Source organism: Portunus trituberculatus, chromosome 44 (genome assembly GCF_017591435.1).
Source record: "Portunus trituberculatus isolate SZX2019 chromosome 44, ASM1759143v1, whole genome shotgun sequence".
NCBI lineage: Eukaryota > Metazoa > Arthropoda > Malacostraca > Decapoda > Portunidae > Portunus > Portunus trituberculatus.
In genome coordinates, this window is record NC_059298.1 from 28,090,923 (window position 1) to 28,118,587 (window position 27,665).

At 40.5% G+C, this 27,665-nt stretch overlaps 6 protein-coding genes and 1 pseudogene across 9 annotated transcripts in view; 3 read left to right on the forward strand and 4 right to left on the reverse strand.

Annotated features, from left to right (window-relative positions):
- Window positions 1–1,411: 1,411 nt before the first annotated feature.
- Window positions 1,412–2,198, reverse strand: LOC123518781 (cuticle protein AMP1A-like). The gene is made up of 3 exons (XM_045279784.1): window positions 2,102–2,198; window positions 1,765–2,000; window positions 1,412–1,669 (listed from the first exon to the last, which is right to left on the reverse strand). The coding sequence occupies exons 1-3, from the start codon at window positions 2,108–2,110 to the stop codon at window positions 1,429–1,431; spliced, it is 486 nt and encodes a 161-aa protein (XP_045135719.1). The 5' UTR covers window positions 2,111–2,198; the 3' UTR covers window positions 1,412–1,428.
- A 367-nt stretch (window positions 2,199–2,565) lies between these two features.
- LOC123518782 (cuticle protein AMP1A-like) lies at window positions 2,566–4,177 on the forward strand. Its single transcript, XM_045279785.1, has 3 exons — window positions 2,566–2,585; window positions 3,540–3,775; window positions 3,871–4,177. Exons 1-3 carry the CDS (start codon window positions 2,577–2,579, stop codon window positions 4,106–4,108), a joined length of 483 nt encoding a protein of 160 aa, XP_045135720.1. The 5' UTR covers window positions 2,566–2,576; the 3' UTR covers window positions 4,109–4,177.
- A 620-nt stretch (window positions 4,178–4,797) lies between these two features.
- LOC123518766 (cuticle protein AM1199-like) lies at window positions 4,798–5,792 on the reverse strand (the record flags this gene model as incomplete). Its single annotated transcript, XM_045279768.1, has 2 exons — window positions 4,798–5,104; window positions 5,548–5,792. Coding segments are annotated over 2 exons (489 nt in total), but the record flags the coding sequence as incomplete, so codon positions are not given.
- Window positions 5,793–5,879: 87 nt separating this feature from the next.
- On the forward strand, window positions 5,880–7,191 carry LOC123518767 (annotated as a pseudogene).
- Window positions 7,192–8,997: 1,806 nt separating this feature from the next.
- Window positions 8,998–11,060, reverse strand: LOC123518776 (cuticle protein AM1199-like). Of its 2 annotated transcripts, XM_045279780.1 has the most exons (4): window positions 10,945–11,060; window positions 10,533–10,822; window positions 10,199–10,445; window positions 8,998–9,125 (listed from the first exon to the last, which is right to left on the reverse strand). In XM_045279780.1, exons 1-3 carry the CDS (start codon window positions 10,951–10,953, stop codon window positions 10,202–10,204), a joined length of 543 nt encoding a protein of 180 aa, XP_045135715.1. In that variant the 5' UTR covers window positions 10,954–11,060; the 3' UTR covers window positions 8,998–9,125; window positions 10,199–10,201. The 2 variants fall into 2 exon arrangements, with proteins under 2 accessions (XP_045135715.1, XP_045135713.1); XM_045279778.1 differs by lacking the exon at window positions 8,998–9,125 and having other exon boundaries at window positions 10,139–10,445.
- A 5,666-nt stretch (window positions 11,061–16,726) lies between these two features.
- Window positions 16,727–20,991, forward strand: LOC123518775 (larval cuticle protein LCP-17-like). 2 transcript variants are annotated; one of them, XM_045279776.1, is made up of 3 exons: window positions 16,727–16,747; window positions 19,793–20,046; window positions 20,533–20,991. In XM_045279776.1, the coding sequence occupies exons 1-3, from the start codon at window positions 16,742–16,744 to the stop codon at window positions 20,933–20,935; spliced, it is 663 nt and encodes a 220-aa protein (XP_045135711.1). In that variant the 5' UTR covers window positions 16,727–16,741; the 3' UTR covers window positions 20,936–20,991. The 2 variants fall into 2 exon arrangements, with proteins under 2 accessions (XP_045135711.1, XP_045135712.1); XM_045279777.1 differs by lacking the exon at window positions 16,727–16,747 and adding an exon at window positions 19,675–19,698.
- Window positions 20,992–24,771: 3,780 nt separating this feature from the next.
- LOC123518779 (cuticle protein AMP1A-like) overlaps window positions 24,772–27,665 on the reverse strand; it is an 8,058-nt gene continuing 5,164 nt past the window's right edge. The window contains exons 1-3 of one of the 2 annotated variants that reach the window (XM_045279783.1): window positions 25,553–25,835; window positions 25,172–25,392; window positions 24,772–25,062 (exon numbers count right to left, since the gene is read on the reverse strand). In XM_045279783.1, coding sequence (XP_045135718.1) covers window positions 24,876–25,062; window positions 25,172–25,392; window positions 25,553–25,561 — 417 coding nt within the window. In that variant the 5' untranslated portion in view covers window positions 25,562–25,835 and the 3' untranslated portion in view covers window positions 24,772–24,875. Of the gene's footprint in view, window positions 25,063–25,171; window positions 25,393–25,552; window positions 25,836–27,665 lie in introns of those variants that run through there. The other variant, XM_045279782.1, reaches the window with a different exon arrangement.

Consider the following 27,665-nt stretch of genomic DNA (forward strand, 5'->3'; position numbering starts at 1 on the left):
TATTGCACTCGTCATACACAACCGGTCTCAACATCATACTTCCCATGAAGAAAACTCCACGCATTGGTAATTACTTAGTGAACCTTCTAGTGACAAATATGACCGGTAGAAAAATCTATTAAATACAGAAAATATTTGCGATACTCAGAATTCAGAACAATCCAGAACAATTCACTGTAGTCAGTTATACATGTAAAGAGTCCGTGATTGGATAGACAGAAGCAGGGACAAAATGCGGGGCCAGTGATCAGGTAGTGACCATTCTGCAAGTCAAGGGGAAAAAAATGACGACTGACATGCGCGCCTACGTCCCGAGCCATTTATCAATACCACACCATATGCTCGCAACAAGTACAGTGTATCAGCAATAAACACAACAACCGTATAGTGATAAACATATAACACACAGACATAGTTAGATACGTAATCTCAAGTGAAGACTGATATGCGCAATTACAACTTAGTATTTCCATTACAATCACAATATAGGAGTACAGTACTGGTCAACAGAGCTAAAGTTCACATTATGAATTGCACACATCAAAATTTGTCCTCCAACAGTTGCACCAAAGCCCGAGCAATTATCATGTACTTACTAATGATAAACAATTATTTCGGGTAATGAATAGCGGTAATAGGTGCATCTGTTTTACGTGAGAGGACCAGGACTGATTATGTCCTTCGTCCTTATCGGTGGTTTGAAGAAGGCACGCATCACTGTTATCTATAGTGACTAGCTCATCACGGACATTCTTGTGCTTATATTTAGGAAACATGCTTCCATTCAGCGAGTGCAGCGAGTACACGACACAATGTTGATGATCTCTAAGTTTTGCAGAGTCCTCCCAAGTGATGAATAACTGTGAAGGAGCACTTCTGGAGGAGCAAATAAAGGTTCACACCAGCCTGGGGCGTGGCAGGGTGGCTAGGAAGGTCAGCAGTGTCCCTTGACATCAGTGGTGGGTCGAGGACAACCTCCCAAGCAAGTTTTTTTTTTCCGATCATGCGTCAAATTGCGAGACTTTAATCAACCCACGCCAAGATGTCACTGATAATGTCGCCAGACCAACAGAACAATTATACATTGGATGAGATGGCGTAGACGTCTGGGCCACGGATAACCTCAATCTGGGTATGCATGACTGCAAAAATATGCATCTCTCTCTCCCATATATTCATATATATATATATATATATATATATATATATATATATATATATATATATATATATATATATATATATATATATATATATATATATATATATATATATATATATATATATATATATATATATATATATATATATATATATATATATATATATATATATATATATATATATATATATATAAATTCAAAGACTTCATGTTATAATGAATATAATTTATTCAAAATAAATACTAAACATAGCATATGGCATCGGTTACTGAGGAGCGCGGTAGGAGGAGGAGGGAGGGGCATAACCGTACTCCTCGGAGGAGTCAAAGTCACCGCGGGCGCGGGCTTCGTCCTCACGGGCAGCCTTGGCGATCTGCTCCAGCACGAAGTCAGGGATGGGGTGGGGGAAGGCGGGTGCCACGGGCAGCACGTCAGACTGGGCCTGGTAGCCGTTCTCGTCTGCGACGAACTTCACTACGATGGGGGTGCCGTCAGGGGCGGTGTAGCTGCAAGGGAAAGTTGATTTCCGGTGAATGATGAATTATCATTCTCTCATGTCAAGTTGTGACCAAATCTAGAATTCCGTGTTTGTGATACTCACGAGTACTGTCCAGACTTAACGACGGAGCCCTTGGGGCCAGCTGGGACCCCAGACTGAGCCAGGACGATGCCGTTGCCAGTCTCCACCTCTACGTTGTAGGTTCCGTCATCCTCGTGGACGCGCTCGTCCTTCAGAATGGGGACATGTACTCTTTCCTCGCTGGAGTCCCTGGAGGGGGCGCTGTAGCTGTACTGGGGGGCAGCGAGGGCCACAGCGGCAACGGCGGCGAGGATGATCTACAAAAAAATCACGGAACAAGACTGTAAGCTTTTTGTTTTCCAGCATGCAGCATGTCGCGTGAAACGAGCAGTCTGTTAATCTTCGAACAATTACTCACAATTTTCATGATGAGGATAGTGACAGAACACTGATGCTGAAGAATGGTTGGCGTGGCTTATATAGCGCCACTCTCCCGCCCCCCAGCTCTTACCGACCTTTACCTTGGCCGCTTTGCCTTCACCCACTTCTTCTTTGATTGAAGTGTACGTCGGGGCAAGGAATTATTACTTTTTTCATATAATTCATATTATTAATGGTGAACATTTCCTAACTAGAATACATTATGTCAATCACAAACTCAAATCAATGGAAGAGACATTATAAACAGGAATTTTAAGCAAATCAATAATATGACTATGACCTGCCGGAAAAAAGAGAGCAACTTAATGCCAATAACAGTTACAGTGGACGTGCAGTGCGTGTCTCCTGACGGCGTGGCAGCATGGAGTCTGTGACCCTGAGGAAGAGCTCGAGTGGCTATATAAGACCAGTCACAGATTTCTATTCAACAGTTATAACTAAGCCACCTCAACATGAAGCTTGTGAGTGCTAAGAGCATCACACACACACACACACACACACACATGCTCGACTAACAATCGAGAGGGCCGGGTTCGAGTCCAGGCGCGGCGAGGCAAATGAGCAAGCCTCTTAATGTGTAACCCCTGTTCACCTAGCAGTAAATAAGTACGGGATGTAACTCGAGGGTTGTGGCCTCACTTTCCCGGTGTGTGGAGTGTGTTGTGGTCTCAGTCCTACTCGAAGATCGGTCTATGAGCTCTGAGCTCGTTCCGTAATGGGGAAGACTGGCTGGGTGACCAACAGGCGACCGTGGTGGTGATGAATTACACACACACACACACACACACACACACACAGTGGTTAGAGCGCTGGCTTCACAAGCCAGAAGACCGGGGTTCGATTCCCCGGCCGGGTGGAGATATTTGGGTGTGTCTCCTTTCACGTGTAGCCCCTGTTCACCTAGCAGTGAGTAGGTACGGGATGTAAATCGAGGAGTTGTGACCTTGTTGTCCCGGTGTGTGGTGTGTGCCTGGTCTCAGGCCTATCCGAAGATCGGAAATAATGAGCTCTGAGCTCGTTCCGTAGGGTAACGTCTGGCTGTCTCGTCATAGACTGCAGCAGACCAAACAGTGAAACACACACACACACACACACACACACACACACACATTCCATAGTATAGTGGTTCGCACACGCGACAAGGCAAATGAGCAAGCCTCTTTATGTGCAGCCCCTGTTCACCTAGCAGTAAATAGGTACGGGATGTAACTCGAGGGATTCTGGCCTCACTTTCCCGGTGTGTGATGTGGTCTCAGTCCAACCCGAAGATTGGTCAGTATGAGCTCTGAGTTCTTTCAATAGGGGAAAGGCTGGTTCGGTGTCCAGACCAGACCACCGTGGCGAATTCACGCGCGCGCACACACACACACACACACACACACACACAGTACTAATGTTAAGTTTGATATCTACAGGTCATCCTCGCCGCCGTTGCCGCTGTGGCCCTCGCTGCCCCCCAGTACAGCTACAGCGCCCCCTCCAGGGACTCCAGCGAGGAAAGAGTACATGTCCCCATTCTGAAGGACGAGCGCGTCCACGAGGATGACGGAACCTACAACGTAGAGGTGGAGACTGGCAACGGCATCGTCCTGGCTCAGTCTGGGGTCCCAGCTGGCCCCAAGGGCTCCGTCGTTAAGTCTGGACAGTACTCGTGAGTATCACAAACACGGAATTCTAGATTTGGTCACAACTTGACATGAGAGAATGATAATTCATCATTCACCGGAAATCAACTTTCCCTTGCAGCTACACCGCCCCTGACGGCACCCCCATCGTAGTGAAGTTCGTCGCAGACGAGAACGGCTACCAGGCCCAGTCTGACGTGCTGCCCGTGGCACCCGCCTTCCCCCACCCCATCCCTGACTTCGTGCTGGAGCAGATCGCCAAGGCTGCCCGTGAGGACGAAGCCCGCGCCCGCGGTGACTTCGACTCCTCCGAGGAGTACGGTTATGCCCCTCCCTCCTCCTCCTACCGCGCTCCTTAGTAATTGACATCATATGATGAGTGTAACTTATAATTTATTTCTTATGATGACTATTAAATTATCAGATCTTTAAAAATTATATTATTTCTTGCAACCAAAGAAAACTTGTAGATATATATTGTGTATTTCTACGGCGTCCTGAACGCTGACATGTAATGGCTAGCAGGCTAGCAACACCAGAACACCTTAGAACACTTCCTTTGGCACTATCACACTATTACAGGCGTTCCTTCGATCATACGGGCCACGGAGAGAGAGAGAGAGAGAGAGAGAGAGAGAGAGAGAGAGAGAGAGAGAGAGAGAGAGAGAGAGAATCACGAGAGGGGACCTATCAGCAAAATACATTTTCAGCTCCTCTGTTATTTAAACAAAATTGTGAGAATAGCAAGTTATCAATTTAGGGGAAACAGAACACTTCCTCTGACCGATGTGCAATATGGCATCTATGGTCCTTGTTGAAAGATAAGAAAAAAAGAAAGTAGATAAGAAAAAAATATTGTATTAAAACAGTTTTATATTAATTTCTGGGCAACATTAGTTTTTTTTTTTCTCGAAATTTCAACTAGTAACAACTTAGCTCTGAAATCTAGTCAACTAAATATATAGATGTAGTCAAAGTGGTGAAGATATATGAATGCAGTAAAAGTGGAGAAACTTTGAGGAACAATTTCTGACGAAAAGAAATTGCATATATGGCAGTTCTTTTATTTTCATCCATACACAATAAGTTATTTGTCTCACCACACTACATTCTACTGAGGACTTCCATACGAGGTGGAGGGGGCAGCGGGCTCCTCCTCAGAGTCCTTGGCTTCAAGCTCAGCGCGGGCGCGGGCTGCGTCCTCTGCCTCGGCGAAGGCAATTTGCTCCAGCACAAAGTCAGGAATGGGGTGGGGGAAGGCGGGGGCCACAGGCAGCAGGTCAGACTGGGGCTGGAAGCCGTTCTCGTCGGCGACGAACTTGACTTCGACGAAAGTGCCGTCAGGGGCGCTGTAGCTGCGGAATTATCGACAGTTAGCGTCCTGATGCAGGTATATGTAAAGTTTCATTAATAATGGGGGAGTTCCATGCTTCAATCGCGGGAAGACGGTAACAAATTGGGTGCATTTACTCAGTTGGCGTTGCCTTCATTCATCTTGCAATTGGAAGGTAGGAGATGCAAGCCAAGGAAAACTGACCTTCATTCTCGGCAGGATCTAAAGGCCATAAATCCTGTCCCGTTATTTGTTTCCATGTCTGGATGTGTTTGTAACTGTCACGAGAGAGAGAGAGAGAGAGAGAGAGAGAGAGAGAGAGAGAGAGAGAGAGAGAGAGAGAGAGAGAGAGAGAGAGAGAGAGAGAGAGAGAGAGAGTGTGTGTGTGTGTGTGTGTGTGTGTGTGTGTGTGTGTGTGTGTGTGTGTGTGTGTTACAGTAAGGTGAGGTGGCGCCAGGTACTTACGAGTAGTGTCCAGACTTGACAACAGAGTCATCGGGACCATTTGGAGAGCCGGACTGACTGAGGACGATGCCGTTGCCAGTTTCCACGTCCAGTGTGTAAGCCCCGTCATCCTCATGGACGCGGTCGTCCCTCACGATGGGGATCACCTCGATGACCTCCTCGCTGGAGTCTTCGGGCGGAGCGCTGTAGCTGTACTGGGGGGCGGCGAAAGCCACAGCGGCCACGACGGCAAGGATCACCTGGACGAGTTCGTGAACAATATTTAGTAATTATATTTGGTGAGAAACCAGTCAAATCTCTGATTTAACAAAATCTGTCAACATAACGTAAACATGCTGATGCTCACTGTCTTCATGATGGTGCGACGTTGGCACAATGATGCTGAGAAACTGTTATTAAGACTTATATAGGTCTGGCACCGCACCCTCTACCTTCAGGCGCCTTCCTTCACCTTGGCCTTCACCCTCACCGAGCCTTCCTTTTACCCTCTCACCCATCCACCAATAAAACATTGTATTTTGTGGTGGTAAGCATCGTACTAGTTAGTGATCGCTTTAGTTTTACTTCTAATACTTATAATACATCACACATGCTCATTATTAACGAGGATTTGTCGGAAACTTATTGAATTGAAAAATGTCACTAAAATTGTAACAGTGGTCACCCTAGTATCGTTCACCGCCATCATGGTGAAGGGAAATCCGGGAGAGTGGCCACCTGAAAAAAACAAGAACTTCAAGGTCAAGGGGGTATGATCATCACATACAGTACTATATAAGAGCAGAAGAGGACTCTCGTCAACACTGCCGCCCGCACCACCCTTACAATGAAACTTGTGAGCAGTCACTGACATATAAAAACTTATCTACTTGTAGATTTGATCTGTGGCAAAAGAGATTAAAAACAAGAAAACGTAAATAATCAGCTATAATTGTTGCTCAAATGCTTATAGGTGATCATCGCTGTCCTGGCCGCCGCGGCCGTCGCAGCCCCCCAGTACAGCTACAGCGCCCCATCTGAAGAATCCAGCGAGGAGGTGGAGGTGCAGTACAGCTATAGCGCTCCTTCCCCCGAAGACTCCAGCGAGGAGGTCATCGAGGTGATCCCCATCGTAAGGGACGACCGCGTCCACGAGGATGACGGGGCTTACACACTGGACGTGGAGACTGGCAACGGCATCGTCCTCAGCCAGTCCGGCTCTCCAAATGGTCCCGATGACTCTGTTGTCAAGTCTGGACACTACTCGTAAGTACCTGTTGCCTCACACACCAGCGGCGGGACGCCACCTCGCCTTGCTGGATTGTACAGACCTAACTATCAATAATTCCACAGCTACACCGCCCCTGACGGCACTTTCGTCGAAGTCAAATTCGTCGCAGACGAGAACGGCTTCCAGCCCCAGTCTGACCTGCTGCCCGTTGCCCCCGCCTTCCCCCACCCCATTCCTGACTTTGTGCTGGAACAAATCGCCTTCGCCGAGGCAGAGGACGCCGCCCGCGCCCGCGCTGAGCTGGAAGCCGAGGACTCTGAAGAGGAGCCCGCTGCCCCCTCCACCTCGTATGGAAGTCCTCAGTAGAATGTAATGTGGTGAGACAACTAATTTATTGTGTATGGATGACAATAAAGAACTGTAACGCATATAAACTATTCCTTTATTTTCTCTTTATATTAGCAACATGATATGAAAATAGGAATAGACACAACATACATGATATGTGGCCACTTTTATCCTTGTTTCATGTACTCGTAATCATGTATTTCTTCCCGCCTTTCTTTAAACAGTGTTCTGCGATACACGTTATAGGATTTAGATGTACAAGACTTGTTCAGAAATATTTTCAGTTATACATATGCATACTTAAGCTTAATTGTGTTTGCATTTTTTCAATTAAAGTAGAATTTATTCTACTAATGAAGAACCTGAACAAGAACAATAACTATATGGTGAACACTTAAGAAGTCAAACGCTGCATTCACAATCCACTCAAGTGATGAAACTCACTATCGAGATGATGATAAATATGTAAATGACGGTCATTTTTCTTATGAAGACTCGGATTGACCTTAAATATACTTTTGAGTGAATGGATGAAGTGAACGTATAAAAACAGTTGGTTATCTTTATCTCAGAGCACAGCCAGAATGGATCGTTGATGTCACTAAACCAATTTCAACTTGGGTACTCGTAAACTATTCATCTACCAATGACCTTTAGCGGTGAGCTATCAAATGAGTTAGCAGGAATACAGTGGCGGTATTCTACATGCATACGTGTGTGGCTAACGCACACTTAATTTGTCAACTTTAAATAAATAGATTGAAAGTATAAGTTCTTTTAATAATTTCCTTAGATTTGAATTGTTTTGACATCAAATCAAACAAAAGAAACATGATTATAGGAGAAGCCGACAGCCTGACACATGCAGCCCACGCGAAGCAAGGTTTGGTGCAGTTTGGGAAAACTGATCACACCAGTCTTATCAGTTATTTATGATAGCATAGTTTGTTGCATCAAAGAAAGACATTATTTACTCATCGTTACTAATATTTTTGTTAAGTTTATAAAAAGACAGTGTGGTCGTGTTATGGTATATACAGCTATGTTATCATAATATTGATACTAGTCAGAGGTGGAGCTAGAAATAGGGTGAACCCTGTCATAGCACTTATGGGCGACGTCATAAGGTTATAGCTTATCATAAACGAACTTATGTTTAAAATGTACCAGTTTGCCGGCTATGACCGACGTCATAGGCTATGACGGTGTTTGAGCAAGGATATCAGCTTTACATAACGGAAGAATAGTACGCATACTTGATTATTTTCAAAGCCGCATAAAACAAAGAAATTAAGAATTTATCATTTGCGAGAGGAAGCAATAAACGGTCTCCGCCACGTGAGGAGAGTAACAGCACCACCAGTGAGATGGGGAGGGGCACAGTGACTACCATACAACAAAAAGTTCTGCTCATTTTCTGTCCCTTAATGGATCCACAAGAGGATATCCAAGGCAACTGTGTCTCCAATGCTGCTTTTTTCTTTTTTTTTTTCTTTAAAATTAGTTGTTAGTTAATCAAATGTTAGCATTTATCACTTTTACATTTGGTTAAGCTTTCCATATATAGAACAATTAGTTTATTAATAGACGATGGAAGTGCTCAATTTTCTTAAGGTATCATATTGATGTACTGGCATTGTAACACCCCACTGTAATAAATGCATTGGTATTTCTGGAGGTGTGATGTCCTGGAATAGTAGCGTTGTTTGCATCACGTGCGTATCTAGTGGCATAAGGAATTCCGAATAAGCTTCGGGTTATGCATGTAAATATACATATGAACTTTAATTATAAAAATTATGCTTAAGTTATATTCCATTCGTAATTCTATTAACTTTAAACTAAATGTATTTTTGTAAATTTTCATTATAAGAAAAAAATAATGACAAAAATGATGCTTCGCTCTTTTAATCTTTTCGTTCCTGCCAACTGCCGACCAATGTCGCCTTGTTCCTGACATGAAGTCCAGCCGTCCCATGATATGCTAGTCTTCCTAGACCTTGTGCCGCCACGCAGGGTGCTGTGCGCCATGGTGAGGAAAGAATAGGTCTTATTTTAGACAAAGAATAAGATAGAAATAAATGTGTTATTTTTCCATTTTCAGTGGTGATGCCTGCTAGAATAGTAATGACATGGCAATTGATACTTGGTGTGAATACAACTATCTTGGAAATCTGACCAGCAGCGCAGCGGCAAAACACAACCAAATAGCTCACCTGACCACCAAACCAACACATTTATTTGCCTTTATTTTCAAGGTCTTTGTTTTTCTTTGCTCTCTCTCTCTCTCTCTCTCTCTCTCTCTCTCTCTCTCTCTCTCTCTCTCTCTCTCTCTCTCTCTCTCTCTCTCACTCTCATCCTCTCTCAGGAACAACACGACCATAAGTCAAGACAAGCAGAACAAAGAGTATCCGCAAGTTTAGGCTCTGCAGCGTCTCCTCCTCAACTCAAAGTAGACCTAACATTGGAATCCCGGCAACGTGGCTGGTTTAGGATTAAAATGTAATGTTTCTGTTAAAGTTTGAATTTTATATTGGTATTTTACACCAAACAAACAACTTCAATCTATCTATCTATCACGGTGCATTTATTTAGAAATCCTTTCATGTATTGTCGTACAAAGAGAACGGACTGAAATTTCCTCTCACTCTAATGCTTTCATGTCTCATGAGTGACACAGCGATCCACGAGTTGTTCCGCGATGTGTTTCTGTGTAGTCGAGTGACAAGCAATGTTTAAAGGCTGCTCAGGACTAACAACTTCACCATTATATAATGAGATAAAACTATGTTTCGTTCTCTGCTCGGCGACTTCCAATTTGGCTGCCTTATTTCCCTGCTGCTGCTATTTATTATGTGCCACGTGTCCCTTTCCTTCTTATCACACCCTGGAATCCCATCTCAAAGACCTGTACTTGTGTTGCAACGCTGGCATCACCAACAATTTATTATCATGTTTTACGGTCGAGGATCACAATGCATGATATGGACCGGCTGGATTTTTTTTAAATAAGGCCAGTATAATGGAGTGGTGTGGATGGTTTACAGTTTATTGTCATCCATACACAATAAATTAGTTGTTGCACCAGCTTACATTCTACTGAGGACTTCCATACGAGGTGGAGGGGGCAGCGGGCTCCTCCTCGGAGTCTTGGGCTTCGAGCTCAGCGCGGGCGCGGGCGGCGTCCTCCGCCTCGGCGAAGGCGATTTGTTCCAGCACAAAGTCAGGAATGGGGTGGGGGAAGGCGGGGGCAACGGGCAGCAGGTCAGACTGGGGCTGGAAGCCGTTCTCGTCTGCGACGAATTTGACTTCGACGAAAGTGCCGTCAGGGGCGGTGTAGCTGTGGAATTATTGATAGTTAGGTCTGTACAATCCAGAAAGGCGAGGTGGCGCCCCGCCGCTGGTGTGTGAGGCAACAGGTACTTACGAGTAGTGTCCAGACTTGACAACAGAGTCATCGGGACCATTTGGAGAGCCGGACTGGCTGAGGACGATGCCGTTGCCAGTCTCCACGTCCAGTGTGTAAGCCCCGTCATCCTCGTGGACGCGGTCGTCCCTCACGATGGGGATTATCTCGATGACCTCCTCGCTGGAGTCTTCGAGCGGAGCGCTGTAGCTGTACTGCACCTCCACCTCCTCGCTGGATTCTTCAGATGGGGCGCTGTAGCTGTACTGGGGAGCGGCGACGGCCGCGGCGGCCAGGACAGCGATGATCACCTATGTGGAGACGGAGGATATTTATGATGTTGTGTAACTGTCAGGGCTTCCTTTACCACCATACTCGTTCAACATTAATATGTACTTTTAAGTGTTGGTGGCAAAGACCAATAATGACTCACTAGTTTCATGATGGAGGGTTGGGTGGTGAGCGAGTGTCGACCAGTCCTCCTTACATGGTCTTATATAGAGCGTCCCTTTATCCTGTGGCTACTTTCGGCCTTTACCTTGACCGTCGCCGATGGTTTTTTTTGTCAAACTCCATCCTCAACATTAACTCAGATTTCTAATTTTTTTTATATAATTCTAATGTTCATAAAAAAATTAAAAAAAACGAAAGATGTCGATGATCTATAGGAATATTGTGTAGCAACGGTTTATCGAGTTACTTCACCATGGCAGGTATTTCTGTATGAAAAGCTTGATGAATTATTAAAAACTAATGAACAGATATTTATCTAATTTCTGTAATTTTCATCAAGCACACATCCAATATAAAAAAGTGAATTTCAGGTACAGATTCCTTCCTCACCGCTTTTATATTTTTCTCCCAAGATTAAGATCATAACGAGATCAAAGGGCCGTACTGCTTTAATCTATTAAACACACAAGGTTCACATCACACACTGTTTTGCTTTACCATACTCTATTGACTTGCCTTGTATATATTGTTTGTTCTTTATATATAGAAAGAACCTTGTAACATTTAAGTTTATAATCAAAGAAAAGATTAGTCTTGCTATTCCAAGACGACAAACATTTTCCTAAAAACTATTGCTTTATCTATATATCTAATATATTCTACTTCTCCACCATTGTCAAGATGTTCTTACACGTGTCGTGGAGGGCAGAAGACCTATCATAATATGGCAAAAGATAGGTATCGAAGACATCCACATTCATGTTAAACTAATGAATGGCTTGACGACCATTCAAACATTCAGTAAAATATCCCACGTTTTCAAAGAAGTATCAAATGCTAGGCACGTAAAGAAAAGTAATTTTAATGCCTGTAGACCGTATGAACAGCCTCCCTTAAGTGATATATGGGCGGCACTCGCTCGTCCATCAACCTCAAGGTAATTCCCCCTCTACCATGCCAAGGCCACACGGCCATATTAAAAAAAGGTGAGGAATGTAAACAGCCATCTCTAACATTATTAAAGATACAGATGTAAGAAGGGGATTTGACGGTGAGCCTGTTGTGTTGCTCAGTGTGCCAGGCTCAGTGTTCATTCACCTAAGAAATCGCTGAATTGAAGAGATCTAAGCAGACAGTCCTTACATGTACATATATAATTATTGCATTCATAAGAACATAATTATAAGAAGCAGCAAAAAGCGAATATTCATTATAAGTGACACTCAGCCTATAAACACATCGTCGTCTCGCCTACTAACACACCGTCGTCTCCCAGATTTTGTTCAAAGCTATTTGCATCAGAAGTACGTTTCATTTAGACGTTAAGTTAAGTACTGTGCCGTAATACACTTCAGGTGCTATGAAGGATCATAGAAATTTTCGCCGTGTGACTGCCATGCTGAGCAAGATGGTTTTTCATGCTGGTTTTGTCGCTCTAATATAGGATTATGAAACATAGACATTGAAAATGACATTGACATAATATGTGCTTGTACTTGTATTATTTAGATACCAAAGCTGCAAATAAAGAGTTTTCATTACTGACGTGTGGGACAGATTAGTGACTGAGATAAAGTCTACGCGTATTGTTTACATATTTGATGAACGCAAACCGAGAAAACATCACATACCTGCTTCCAAGAGATCAGATATGTTTGATGAATACTTCTTACAAAAACATTTCAAAATAAGAACACGAAAGGGACATCCACTACGCTTAAGGTTGCAATAGACCGAGTGCTCACTTTCCAGAGCACCTCGTAATAAGAAGGGAGTAGAGCGAGTCATAGAGCCTCTCTTGGGTAGGATGAAGATGCTTTACCAGCTCATCTAGGCCGCTGCACACTCTGGTGGTGGTGAAGAGGTTCGCCTTAAAAGGATTCGTATTGTTCATCAAGAGGACAACCAGCACCACCACAACCACCACCACACAAGTACACTCAGTAATCAGATACTTATGACTTACAATGTTACACATATTTATGGATGGATTATGATAAGTGAAAATAGGTAAGTGTAGTTCATATAGGGACTCCCACGTGTGGATCTGATGGTTTATTTGCACATTCCCTAATTTTCCTTTGTTCTTATTGTGTTCTGATCACAGCAACGACAAAGATCATTCATCATCTGCACTATTATTAGTTAGTGTTATTGAAATGACACCTCGTATATGATGCCACTATATTACTTCTACTATTACTACTACATAATAATAATAGAAATAATAATAATAATAATAATAATAATAATAATAATAATAATAATAATAATAATAATAATAATAATAATAATAATAATAATAATAATGATAATAATAATAATAGCAATAATAATAATTAATAATAATAATAATTATAATGATAATAATAATAATAATAATAATAATAATAATAATAATAATAATAATAATAATAATAGTAATAACAATAAAAACAATAATAATAATAATACATGATTATAATGATAATACCAATATACCATCAATAACAACAATATGAATAATAACAGTAATATCAATAATAATCCCAATAACAAAAATGAATAAAAATCGACAACAACACTTCTGACTATCACTTACACTACAATTAACGAACTACAATTCTGCAAAAAATAAACCATTACCACCACAAGAACAAACATCACTAATATCACATACTACTAACACCACTACTACTACTACTACTACTACTACTACTACTACTACTACTACTACTACTACTACTACTACTACTACTACTACTACTACGTACTATTACTATTACTACTGCTTTTACTACTGCTACTACTACTACTACTACTACTACTACTACTACTACTACTACTACTACTGCTGCTGCTGCTACTACTACTACTACTACTACTACTACTACTACTGCTGCTGCTGCTTTTACTACTACTACTACTGCTACTACTACTACTACTGCTTTACTACTACTACTACTACTACTACTACTACTACTACTACTACTACTACTACTACTACTACTACTACTACTACTACTACTACTGCTTTTACTACTATTACTATTACTTTTACTACTACTACTACTATTACTTTTACTAGTACTACTACTACTACTACAAGTATCACTACATTTATTTACACTTCTCTAACGAGTATTCCTGCACGACCACTACCACCTTCACTTCTCTTCATACATACACATTCACACACATCATTATTTCCCTTTCCCTCTCTCTTCCTTGGTCAACCCGAGACGATGCTGGCAATAGATATCTCCGCTGATAGCCGCTGAACCACTGCTCACTCTGCCGCTAGTTGGATAGGTGGGTCAGTGGTGGCACGTTGAGATTTTTTTTTTCCCCGCTCACACTCAGTCCTTGCTGACCAACGCACTCACCTTGACACAAAAAAATGAAAGCCGCACTGGACAGCCAAGCCAGGTGGTCCAAGTTTAGTGTGGTAATGAAGGTTTAACTGTGTGTGGTGGGAAGGGCTCAGGTGGGACCACACCTTTCACCTCCTGTTTACCTACGAGTATGTTACGATTCATACAATAAAATGGTTTGTTTTATCTGTACATATATACATATATGCACGGGTGCTTTTACGATGTGCTTATTCCTGCATGTTACTTTGTCTCCTTTTGATTATCGATATGAAGTTTGATATTTTTTTCTGTTATTTTTACCAGTACCGGTGGCATCATTTGGTTTATGTCAGTGATATATTTAATTTATATACGAGTGATTTTTAGTTATTTTTTTCTTGTTATCTCTGTATTTATTTTAACTATTATTTTACCTATCATAGCTTATCTACCTAGTTATCAGTAACAAATATTGTTTCATTTTGTATCAATAAAATTATTCATTTTTATACAAGTACTGTTTTATTTTGTGTTTGTTCCTGATGTTTATTTCCCTTCTGGCTATCATTATTCTCATCAAATCATAATTCTAATTAAAATAACTTTAATGTAATTAATCTTTTAGTTAGCTTAAGTCTTAATACCTGTTATTGTCACTATTAGACATACAAGCACGGTGTTCATCTTACATGTTGAGGTGATATACCAACGATAGTTAAATAGGTAAATAGAAACACACACACACACATTCAGTGGTTAGAGCGCTGGCTTCACAAGCCAGAGGCCCGGGGTTCGATTCCCCGGCCGGGTGGAGATATTTGGGTGTGTCTCCTTTCACGTGTAGCCCCTGTTCACCTAGCAGTGAGTAGGTACGGGATGTAAATCGAGAAGTTGTGACCTTGTTGTCCCGGTGTGTGGTGTGTGCCTGGTCTCAGGCCTATCCGAAGATGGGAAATAATGAGCTCTGAGCTCGTTCCGTAGGGTAACGTCTGGCTGTCTCGACAGAGACTGCAGCAGATCAAACAGTGAAACACACACACACACACCTATCTATCTATCTATCTATCTATCTATCTATCTATATATATATATATATATATATATATATATATATATATATATATATATATATATATATATATATATATATATATATATATATATATATATATATATATATATATATATATATATATATATATATATATATATAATGACTGAATCTCTTCCCAGCTTCATATCATATGTATAGATATATCATTTGTTGAAAGACGCAATGATGAAGTCAGTTCAGTTTACCGTAAAATAAAGCACTCTAACGCTCGTTCAATGAAAGCGAGACACTTAACATCACACTTGAGATCAGAGCCGAGATAACTACAGCAGCAGCTCACCACGCTTGCATGGAGCGGAAGAACAACCTGTTGGTATCGTAAAGCGCAAGAAACCTCATTCCCACCACTAACACAACTAGCAACAACAAAAACAGAAAAATAATAAGCAACAGTAGCAACATTATCAATTAAATAACAACTATAGCAGCATCCCATTGATAAAACAAACAACAACGACAACATGTCAATAGAAATCGTTGCAAAGGCAAAACAATTGTTGACCAATGGACCTACCAAGGCTGAACCATATAGCAACTTGCATTTTTACCATAGCATCTGTTCATCTCCTCGTCAGTTCCCTTGAACAAACTCTGCTTTGATATATACTTTTTTTTCTTAAATCAAATAGATATATATTTTCGCGTACCTTAAAAATAAAAATAATGATATTAATAATAATAATAATAATAATAATAATAATAATAATAATAATAATAATAATATCATTATTATAATAATAATAATAATAATAATAATAATAATAATAATAATAATAGTAATAATGATAACAATAGTAGTATCAATAACAGCTGCTGCCATCGGGCCACCCACAATGGTTCAGCTGTGCATTCCGTGGCCTACACAGCTAATCTGATCACAAATACCTGCAGCAGAACAGGTCTGTAAGCTAAAAGGTGGCTGGAAGATTACATGACTCCCAGCCTTAATGTCACTCAGAAGACACAAGCTGTCGTGTAACTATTGTGAGGGACTTGCAACATTAAAATTTATGTCCCCGCCCTAAGTGTTTGCGCGCACAGACACACGCACACTAAGTAGGACGGGACCTTTTCTCCTGATGAACGAAGTAGGAAAACCTGTCCAACTAATCTTTGTCTGGCCAACAATCAGAGGCCCTCTGTTATCAGCCTCCGAGCAGATAGTGCTCGTCAAAAGTTAGCGAGTAAATATAATTGCGGTAGCAATTATAACAACAATAGCAGCAATAGCAACAACGATAACAACACCGGCAGTAGCAGCAGCAGCAACACTAACAACAATAATGATTGTCACAATAGTTGCAACAACAAGAGCACCAACAACAGCGATGACGGTGAGAACAACAATAATAATAACAATAACCACAGTTTATCATTAGTTCGATAACGATATTGTATGAAGATCCATCTCTTATACAATATCCGGCACAGAACGCTATCAAGGCAAACAAGGCATGGAGATGCAACTAATACACAAGATGAATACTAGAAGGTGAGGTAAGGGTGTGCCTGACTCGCTGAAGCAAGGCAAGGGAGTAATCCCGCTCCTCTTCCCTGAGAACAAGCGAAGGTTGGCTCTAGTACTAGTATCATTGGCTACTGCACTCCGACATTGATTGAAGCTTAGGCGGGAATTAACTCAAGGAATAGCTCAGGCTATTCATATGGTGTTTGCATATTAGTCTATACCTGAACACCACAGGTTTATCTTAATGTACGGAGATGAGTGAGATGATCAGTGTAAACAGTAGTGAAGAGGGTGATGAGAGTGGCGGCCCCATGATGGTGGCGGTGGCCAAGCAAGGAACTGAATTAGTAAATTGCTAGTTTCATTCGTTGGAGGATCTATCTTAGGAGAACTTATCACGAATGCATCTTTGTAATGCCAATGGAGGCTTATTCTCCTTACAGGTTTAAAGAGATGCCCCAGGCGCAAGTTATTCCAAGTGGCGGCGGGCAGCGGGTGTCAGCAGCTGCCAGTACTGTGATCATTATAGTAGCCGGCCATCAAGATTTAAGTGAATTCCAAGTTGTATTATAGGCACCATTGGTGTTCACCTTAGGGCAGGATATGAAATATATGCTAAAGATTGGTCTTACAAGGCGGAAAGTGAGGAAACGCCATCCTCCTGAATCTTTGAGAATAGGCTGCGTACCTCCACCCTCCACTGCTGCTGCCCGCTATCTGATGAATGATGATCTGATCCGTCAGATGCTTGATTGCGCGTGCGCAGGCCAGCGGTGGTGCCAAGTTTCCACTAAGAAAAGATGTCATAATAATATTAATAACGGATGAAAACGATTAAATATCCCAAGAAAAGACTAATTAAGCAATCTTTTTTTCTAGACAAAGGAACAATTAAATTGCTGTGTGACAATGAGATGAGAAACAGTCCTCTATTCTTGGCAGAATTTTATGTCATAAAAGGCAGTGGGAGATTTTATTAAGTATTATCTTTATTACAGAAAAATAACCATCAGGAACATTTGATGAAGTCAGCTCACTTCACGGACAATCACGTGTTTATCCTTGAAAGGAATAAAACTGGGATGACACCTGAAGTCATCGCCACACATTCTTGATTCGCAAAGAATATTTTGTAGGTAACTTAATAATCAGAGGAGGGTGTCATACTGCAAGTGATCATGTAGAGGCAAGACAATGACCGGCCATTCGGTGGGAGTACCTGACATTGAAGAGCTGACGGATGTAAGCACATAAAAAAAACATATATAAACGCGTGTATGAAATGAGTATGATTTTCTGTGTATATATATATATATATATATATATATATATATATATATATATATAGAGAGAGAGAGAGAGAGAGAGAGAGAGAGAGAGAGAGAGAGAGAGAGATAGATACATAGATATATATATATATATATATATATATATATATATATATATATATATATATATATATATATATATATATATATATATATATATATATATATATATATATATATATATATATATATATATATATATATATATATATATATATATATATATATATATATATATATATATATATATATATATATATATATATATATATATATATATATATATATATATATATATATATATATATATATATATATATATATATATATATATATATATATATATATATATATATATATATATATATATATATATATATATATATATATATATATATATATATATATATATAGAGAGAGAGAGAGAGAGAGAGAGAGAGAGAGAGAGAGAGAGAGAGAGAGAGAGAGAGAGAGAGAGAATAGATAGATAGATACTGATATATATATATATATATATATATATATATATATATATATATATATATATATATATATATATATATATATATATATATATATATATATATATATATATATATATATATATATATATATATATATATATATATATATATATATATATATATATATATATATATATATATATATATATATATATATATATATATATATATATATATATATATATATATATATATATATATATATATATATATATATATATATATATATATATATATATATATATATATATATATATATATATATATATATATATATATATATATATATATATATAGAGAGAGAGAGAGAGAGAGAGAGAGAGAGAGAGAGAGAGAATAGATAGATAGATATATATATATATATATATATATATATATATATATATATATATATATATATATATATATATATATATATATATATATATATATATATATATATATATATATATATATATATATATATATATATATATATATATATATATATATATATATATATATATATATATATATATATATATATATATATATACACACACACAGAAGATAGATATAATTATCAACAGAAAGTTAGCTGAATATACAGATAAACATCTGCTTCATTAAACAGATAGAAAAGTATATGAATTTATGTTCCTTCATTATCAAATTATTTATTCAGTAACCATCTACTTATTCATCGACTGTTTTACCTATGCAAAATAAATCGAATTATTGAACAGTTGATATTTTATGAAGGAAGAAAGCAGCAATAAAACAGGCCAATAAGATTCAAGTGAAATAGATCCACCTTGATTTCACCGGCGACAAGTTCTATGGAGAAAGGCTCTGTCCCTGGACCCTGGGAGGCAGGACAGGTCCCGCAAGGCCGTCCCTCAACCAGCACTCAAACTGTCACTATAAAAGATGATAAGATCGCATTCCTCATCACAGTTTCTACTAAGCAACTCAACATGAAGCTTGTGAGCATAACACACCCCTCGCTGGTTCAATGGATGAGATAACACACAACAACCGCTCCAAGATCAACGTGACGCTCACATTTCATTCCTTTAGGTGATCCTCGCTGCCCTTCTTGGCCTGACCCTCGCCGCTCCAGAGTACATCAACGGAGCGCCGCCCCTCCCCGAGGACGACTCTAGCAGCGAGGAAGACAACAGCGAGCTGGTTCCCATTCTTAAGTACGACCGTATCCAAGAGGAGGATGGGAGGTTCAATGTGGACGTGGAGACTGGCAATGGCATTCTTCTCTCCGAGTCTGGCGCTCCCAAGGGACCCGACGGCGCCGTGGTGAAGGCTGGACAGTACTCGTGAGTTTGGTGTTCATGTCGTGTGTGGGGGCTATAAACATGTGTATTGTGTGTGTGTGTGTGTGTGTGTGTGTGTGTGTGTGTGTGTGTGTGTGTGTGTTTTATGTTATGGCCTATACCGCCTGTAGGTAACTTGAAGAGTATTGGAAGCGTTGTTAAGCTTCCACCCCATTAGAAGTGCAGGCAATTTTATTTATACATGTACCCATATTAGGGTCCATATCACCACTCAAGCGCATCTTTGGTGTAACCACCTAGAACCGGGTATCATGGTGACGTGTTAATAATTTATGGCAAAGTATCGAGGTGATACGTGGTGGGATTCAAACCTACGCGTGGAAGTCTGCCCGATCCCACGCTCACCACCTTATCCACAATGCTACCGTGTGCGTGTGTGTGTGTGTGTGTGTGTGTGTGAGAGAGAGAGAGAGAGAGAGAGAGAGAGAGAGAGAGAGAGAGAGAGAACTTAAACATCCACAATTAAAGGTACACTGCTCCTGACGGTACTGTGGTTGAGATGAAATTCGTGGCTGACGAGAACGGCTTCCAACCTGAGTCTGCCCTGCTGCCCGTGGCCCCTGAGTTCCCGCACCCCATCCCTCAGTTCGTGCTGGACCAGATCGCCTTTGCTGCCGCCCAGAAAGCCGCCGAGGAAGCTGCTGAGGAGGAGGAGGAAGAGGACACTGCTTCATCTGAGGAACAGCTTTCTGCTCCTGCCCCGGCCTTAGCTCTTCCTTACCCTTATGCTGCCCCTGCTCCTCTCCCTGCTCCAGCACCCGTCCTTACTCCTCTCCCTGCTCCCGCCCCTGCTCCTGCCCCTGCTCCTGCTCCAGCCCCTGCTCCTGCTCCATCTCCAGCCCCTGTCACTGCGTATGGAAGGCCCAACTAGTCGATGATGCAGCCAGTCTCTGTCTTAACCTGAATAATAAAGTGGAATGTAACGTTTTTATGGTTTGTTTACTACGAATCCTTGTTTATTTTTGCGGCAAGGAATTCTTCTTTTCATTAATATTTATGCGCTTCCCTTTTGTGGAGTGTTTTATCTTTTTATTTATTTAGTAGATCTGAAGGAGACATGTACAAAAGATTTTTCATCCTTACTGGTTTCCTAACAGTGCATCAGTTATAAGATTCATACCCTCTTCTGTATTAAAACGGTGATTTGTATTGGATGCAGAGAGAGAGAGAGAGAGAGAGTACATTCACACTCCCTTAATTCATTCGTTTCAGAAAGTGTCACCTTCTCCCCTTTCTCTTATTTCTGAGTGAATGGGTAGAGATGATCCCTTGACGTTCCGTGTCTCCGTAACCTTCTTCCCTTCCCTTTTCCCTTCACTTCGCAAACTGACACCACCTAACTAGAGTCACTCCACGCCACTGACTGACTTTTCACCTGAACCTATTCCACTTATCTGATTTTCTCGTCTTATCCTCCGCAAATCCTTAATGGGAAATTTCATATCAGCACGTCTGCCTCACCGGAGTTATTTAAGAAGTCTGAGCTGTTTCTAAATCATCTTGCTCTCGTTCTTGTTCGCCTTGGAGATTGCATAGATAAGTCTCCCTTTCTTCTGCCGGTATAACAGGTAACATGGTAACAAGGTTGGATTCTTCTCCTTTCTATTGCAATGGTTATTCTGGATTTCTCTCAAATGTGCAGAAGGGACTACCTAAAGTTACTTGATAGAAAAGCCACAGTTCTATTTTTTATTGAGTTATCAAAATGAGTGTCTTTGACGAAATATATAGAAGTAGAATATTTTTTCGTAAAACATGATCCTTGTGTGTGTGTGTGTGTGTGTGTGTGTGTGTGTGTGTGTGTGTGTGTGTGTGTGTGTGTGTGTGTGTGTGTGTGTGTGTGTGTGTGTGTGTGTGTGTGTGTGTGTGTGTGTGTGTGTGTGTGTGTGTGTGTGTGTGTGTGTGTGTGTGTGTGTGTGTGTGTGTGTGTGTGTGTGTGTGTAATGTATTCTATGCTTACAATATATATTGGTATAAATAATCTTTTCAACTTATATACTTAGAGCATTAATAAAGTTTAATTTTATAGGCTCTAGTAGGCTCACAACGGATTATACTGGGCTACTGACACAGGAAATGACCAAAAGCGTGGGTGAAGTGAGTTGAAGTGTGCGAGAGGAGAGGTAATGGGGAAGGAAGTGTTTCATTATTTCGTTGTCTAATTGACCACAACGGAACGACTTCTGAATGAAACATGGCAACTCAATCACAAAGAAACAGATTGCTCAAGAACCGGAGTGTGTTTGAACATTGTATAGTCTGAGTGAGTAAAAGTGTGGAAGGGGAACAATTGTGTTTTTTTTTTGGTCTCATCTGATAAAGTCACAGAACTAATGAATATAATGTTTTTTGATGTACCAAGGAGCTCCTGCGATTATTTAATGTAAAGAACTAATCCAGCATATCTATATTATATCATAGTGTAAGGCAAGTAATGTCTAACCCCAGCTCTACATTCTCAAGGCCTTTGTGGTATACTTAGCAGGGTGTAGTGAAAGTGATTTAGGTTTTCGATGCTATCACAATTGCTGCAGCATTAATTTAACAAGAATTCTGCATCATGAATAAAAAAAAAAATGTGAGATCACAGTTTATCATCAAATGACCGCTATAATTAATACTAGTGAAAACCAATAGATTTACTGGTAAGATATTTCCTTGTCTGACCAAACCCTACCCAGTACGATTCATCCATTAGAAACACATCGTTGAAGAATATTTTTTAAGTGCTTGTGAAAACTCTTAGCTATATTTATTTACTTAGTTAATTATTCATTTATTTAGTTAATTAATCAGTTTTTTTTTTTTTTGTTGAATAATGTTCCCTAGTTTAATCAGGGAGAAAGTCAACAGAGAGGCAGAAGAATGACTGAATATTCGAGAAACCACATATCAAACGTTGCTATTGACACGCGTGGCAGGAGGAGTGTGCAGGAAAACGCTGTGGCCTCATGAGGAGAACATAAGACATAAGAAACAAATTGAAATGATAATAGTAACAATGACAGTAAAAAGTAACACAAGAAAATCAGGGAAGCTGCAAGAAGCCATCACGTCAACACGCAACAGTCTATCTATGAAGCACCTAGCTATTTCCAGCCATCAGTGTCACCTATAAATATATTCAATCGTTTTATACTGCTCCCTAATGATTGGTAGCTACGGTGAATATTACTAGCAAGTCCAGTAAACCGCATACCTCAACGTCGACAAACTCTCTACTTGTCAGAGGTTCCAGATAAAAAAATAATAATAATAATGTAGGAGCATAAGGGACGCGGCAAGAACAGGGGCAATGTGAAATAGTTAACATATTGGTTGGCTCTCCCCCGGTACTCTTCTTACACACTCTTCTAACACTAACACACACACTCTCACTCTCTCTCTCTCTCTCTCTCTCTCTCTCTCTCTCTCTCTCTCTTATAAATTTCGTTCAGTATCTGCTGAGGATATTATCAGTCTATATATCAGTATCGCTACGCCAGTGTTAGGTGCACTAAATTAGCCGTGTACCCAGATACCTGTACCCAAGAGAACCAAGAAAGGTGAACTTATAGCATCACTGTTTAGGATCAGACCAACAATCCTGCCTGACTTTTGCTCATAAAGTATTAACTACTTAATGTGCCAAGTCATCAGCAGCAGCAAACTTTAAAGAATACAACCACAGATTGACAATATTGATTTTAACCTCTGAAAACATAAAATTGGTAGCAACATATGTATGAATGTCAGCGATATAACTTTCATCAAGGTAGTGTATTAATTAATTATCTACATGCGTAAATTTCAGTTAATCGGTTATGAGTATTGCATAATATAGATTAAGACAAAATAAAGTCATAACTGAAGAAATGAGAAAAACAGATAAACGGAAGTGTTCTTTGAAACCAAAAGAATCTCTTGGCATCGCTGTCTGACTGACTGAATTCCCTCTCTTCTCAGTGCATGCACCGTTCGTTGATGCAAAAGAAGAAACTGTATCTACTCGTGGCTTTGTCTGTTTACTAAATACAACCTCACTCTAAATTCGTCATTTAAGGAAAGGGAAATTGGTGCACGGGACTGACTTCAACATAGAGTTATTAGTTGGTGTATAAACATGTCCACCTAATACTTTTACTCTTAAGTTTTTATAATGTGTAAAAGCAGGTAATCATTTTTGTTTGATGCTACCACCGCACTCAGACGCTTTATTTTTTTTTCAAGATATATTTCTTATTTTATATTAATGTTGAATTCATCCTCCAAATAATATTATCCCTGGTCATTCTTTGCCTCCACACACCGTCGCCACAGCCTCATCCAGTAACTACTCAAGGAAATAAATCACTAGTGCAGTTTTGGTAAGCAGGACGCCAAATATCTTCAGGTTCTCCTTTGTACCTGCTTTTGTATTAAACCGATTTCGGTGTTCAGTAATTTAACAAAATCGAAATCAAAGTCAAAATGATACAATGAAGTCTGAGGCGTTATTAGTGTTCTTCCCTCACAATGCTTCCAGTTTGTCTTTTCCCATCAATAAAAGAAAGCTTCAAAATAACTCAGAATCAAAATGTGTTTTTAGGTTTTCTTGCAGGCAAGGATAATTTCTGCCTTTCAGAATGTACATACATAAATTAATAATGTCACTTTTCAGCTGCCAAAGAGTCATGATAGGAAGGCACACAACTTGTTGCACTAGTAAATGATAAATCAAAATGAACATACTATCATTATATTTATTTCATACTAATGACTGATACCATAGAAGATAAATACCATAATTTTAATGTTTAATACTGAATGAAGATCGTCAATATTGTATCATCTCAATCTTCATCCTCATCGGAATCCTTGGAGTCTTGCAGGGCGGCGAAGGCGATCTGGTCCAACACAAACTGAGGGATTGGGTGGGGGAACTCGGGGGCCACGGGCAGCAGGGCAGACTCTGGCTGGAAGCCGTTCTCATTGGCCACGAACTTCAGCTCCACCAGGGTGCCGTCAGGGGCGGTGTAGCTGTGGGCAGAGTTTTATTGTAAGTTTATGGCATCACATAAATCAGTCTTGATGGATATAGCACATAATCCGCGTCTTTATGGTTGCAAGGTGACCGTTCAACACTCACGAATACTGGCCAGCGTGGATCACGGCGCCGTCAACGCCGTCAGGAGAACCTCCCTGCGACATACGGATACCGTTGCCCGTCTCAATCTCAAAGTTGAACTTTCCGTCATCCTCCAAAACTCGTTGATCCTTCACAATAGGGATATCCTCCTCAGAGCTCAGGTCTGCCGGGAAGGCAAGACTCAGGTGGAAGGCAGCGACGGCCACGGCGAAGAGAAACACCTGACGAAGGAGTAAATTAGTGTTAGTTGTATAACAAGTCTCTTATACTAACACAGTGGTGATTCAAACTTGCACATTTTAATCCTCTTGCTTTTCTCAGAAATTGTTTTTAGCAATCTCCGATTAAAGCGATTCAATGGTGTGCACAGGTGCCACTCACAGACTTCATGGTGAACGCTGCAGTTGACACTGATACCACGCCAGCACCCTGTGGTCTTATATACTAGTTGGTGTTCCCTACATGCCCTCCATCAACTTCATGGCCTTGGATCCCATAGAAAGGTCGCGGGTCTCCGTATAAGGACCTGTCCGTCCACTCTCTACTATAGCTGCTCAGCAATAACTCTCTCCTAGCTAATAAGTTACAAATTCAAAGTTTGCGTTGTGCTTTGGGCCAAGACGGCAGCAAGTTTTCATCCTTAGGTTGACCCCAGCACGGAGAGGGGTTAGTAATCATGCCAGGCTGAGGGAGGCACGGAGAGAGCTGTAACAGAGTCATATAGTAATGGATATCATACTTGTCATTAATGTTCTAATCATTATTACATGTGTATGTATATATGTATGTCTAAGTATGGATAACGAGTGTGGCACCCAAGAACATATATATATATATATATATATATATATATATATATATATATATATATATATATATATATATATATATATATATATATATATATATATATATATATATATATATATATATATATATATATATATATATATATATATATATATATATATATATATATATATATATATATATATATATATATATATATATATATATATATATATATATATATATATATATATATATATATATATATATACTATATGATATATATATATATATATATATATCTCAGTGCCTCCTCCGGAACAAGGCTTACGTTATTACTATGCCAGGCTGAGAGAGTGCACGGAACAAGGCTTAGTTATCATGCCAGGCTGAGAGAGGCACGGAGGGGCTTAGTTATCATGCCAGGCTGAGGGAGGCACGGAAGGGGTATAGTTATCATGCCAGGCTGAGGGAGGCACGGAAGGGCTTAGTTATCATGCCAGGCTGAGGGAGGCACGGAGAGGGCTTAGTTATCATGCCAGGCTGAGAGAGGCACACCAGCACCTGTATCTGTTTACCTGGAGTGCGGTGCGTGGAGAGCGGCCGTCAAGCACGCCGAGAAGCCCAAGACAGTCTATCGCAACTCCCATCAATAGCTTTATGTGAGTGTTTAGAGTTATAAATCACATCCTCGGACATTAATCGACAAGATGGATGATCAAGTTGGCAAAAGAAGGAAAAGTCGTAAAAAAAAATAAAATGGAAAAAAATAACGAGATTCCTGACATCTGGGAGGTCACACCCAAGTGGACGTGCTTCGAGTTCAGGATATTGGTATGCCATGAGCCGCCGCTGGGACCTCCAACAGGAGTGTGAGGAGTGGCTGAGGAGCCTTATTAGCAATAATGGTCAATATCCTTTTTATTCCGGGAACAACCTGTGCTTATACTGCTACACCACTTTGTGGAAACCAACACTCTGTGCTTAATAATCAACATCCATCAAAATCCACGTCAGGTGTCTCCGCGACCCATGTCTCGCTGTGTCCCTGGGCCGAGAGTGGTTGGTCTGTGACGAGATGACAGAGTGACAGCCCTCCTTGGCCTGCTGTCTTTAGGTTTTCAGATTATTTCCTGTCCCATTCTCTTAATTCTATCTCTGGTGAAAGGAAAAAAATAGTGTCTCCTGATATCTGTCAATTAGAGGGAGCTGAATGGACAGACACGTTCACCCACCGGCCCCGCCTCGCCCTGAAATGCAGACGGCGCGGCGTGTCAAGTTGTTTGCCTTATAAATAAAACGGAGGGTTGGTAGGTGTTTTTGTGTGTGTCCGCCTTGTTTTCTTTGGCCTCGTTTCCTATTAGCGGCGTGCCAGCGACGCCTCGGTGCTGTTCATTCGATTAGACTTTCTTCTACCCTAACTTGGGGAATGGTACAAACGGCTCGCCTTCCTAGCGGGACATCACGTTCATTGTCCGGGAGTCGCGGCAATGGGGAAAGTCGATAAGGAATGTCACCGATGTGTGCAAGTCATGGCGCTGCTCTGATCCTCCAGGTAAGTGTCTTAAGAAGGCCTCTGGTGCTGACAATTCGATACACCTCTGTTGCAGTCAGTGAAGCCAAAGATCCATTAAAACTATCTCCCAAGTTGCAGCAGCTGTCGAGTGGCTTAGAGACGAACTGCATCGCGGGTGTCGCACCTTAA

Coding starts and splice junctions, on each gene's coding strand:
- LOC123518781 (XM_045279784.1), bottom strand. Junction 1,670..1,764: donor GTTAAGTCTGGACAGTACTC/GTGAGTATCACA, acceptor TTTCCCTTGCAG/CTACACCGCCCCTGACGGCA.
- LOC123518782 (XM_045279785.1), top strand. Junction 3,776..3,870: donor GTTAAGTCTGGACAGTACTC/GTGAGTATCACA, acceptor TTTCCCTTGCAG/CTACACCGCCCCTGACGGCA.
- LOC123518776 (XM_045279780.1), bottom strand. Junction 10,446..10,532: donor GTCAAGTCTGGACACTACTC/GTAAGTACCTGT, acceptor ATAATTCCACAG/CTACACCGCCCCTGACGGCA.
- LOC123518775 (XM_045279777.1), top strand. Junction 20,047..20,532: donor GTGAAGGCTGGACAGTACTC/GTGAGTTTGGTG, acceptor CCACAATTAAAG/GTACACTGCTCCTGACGGTA.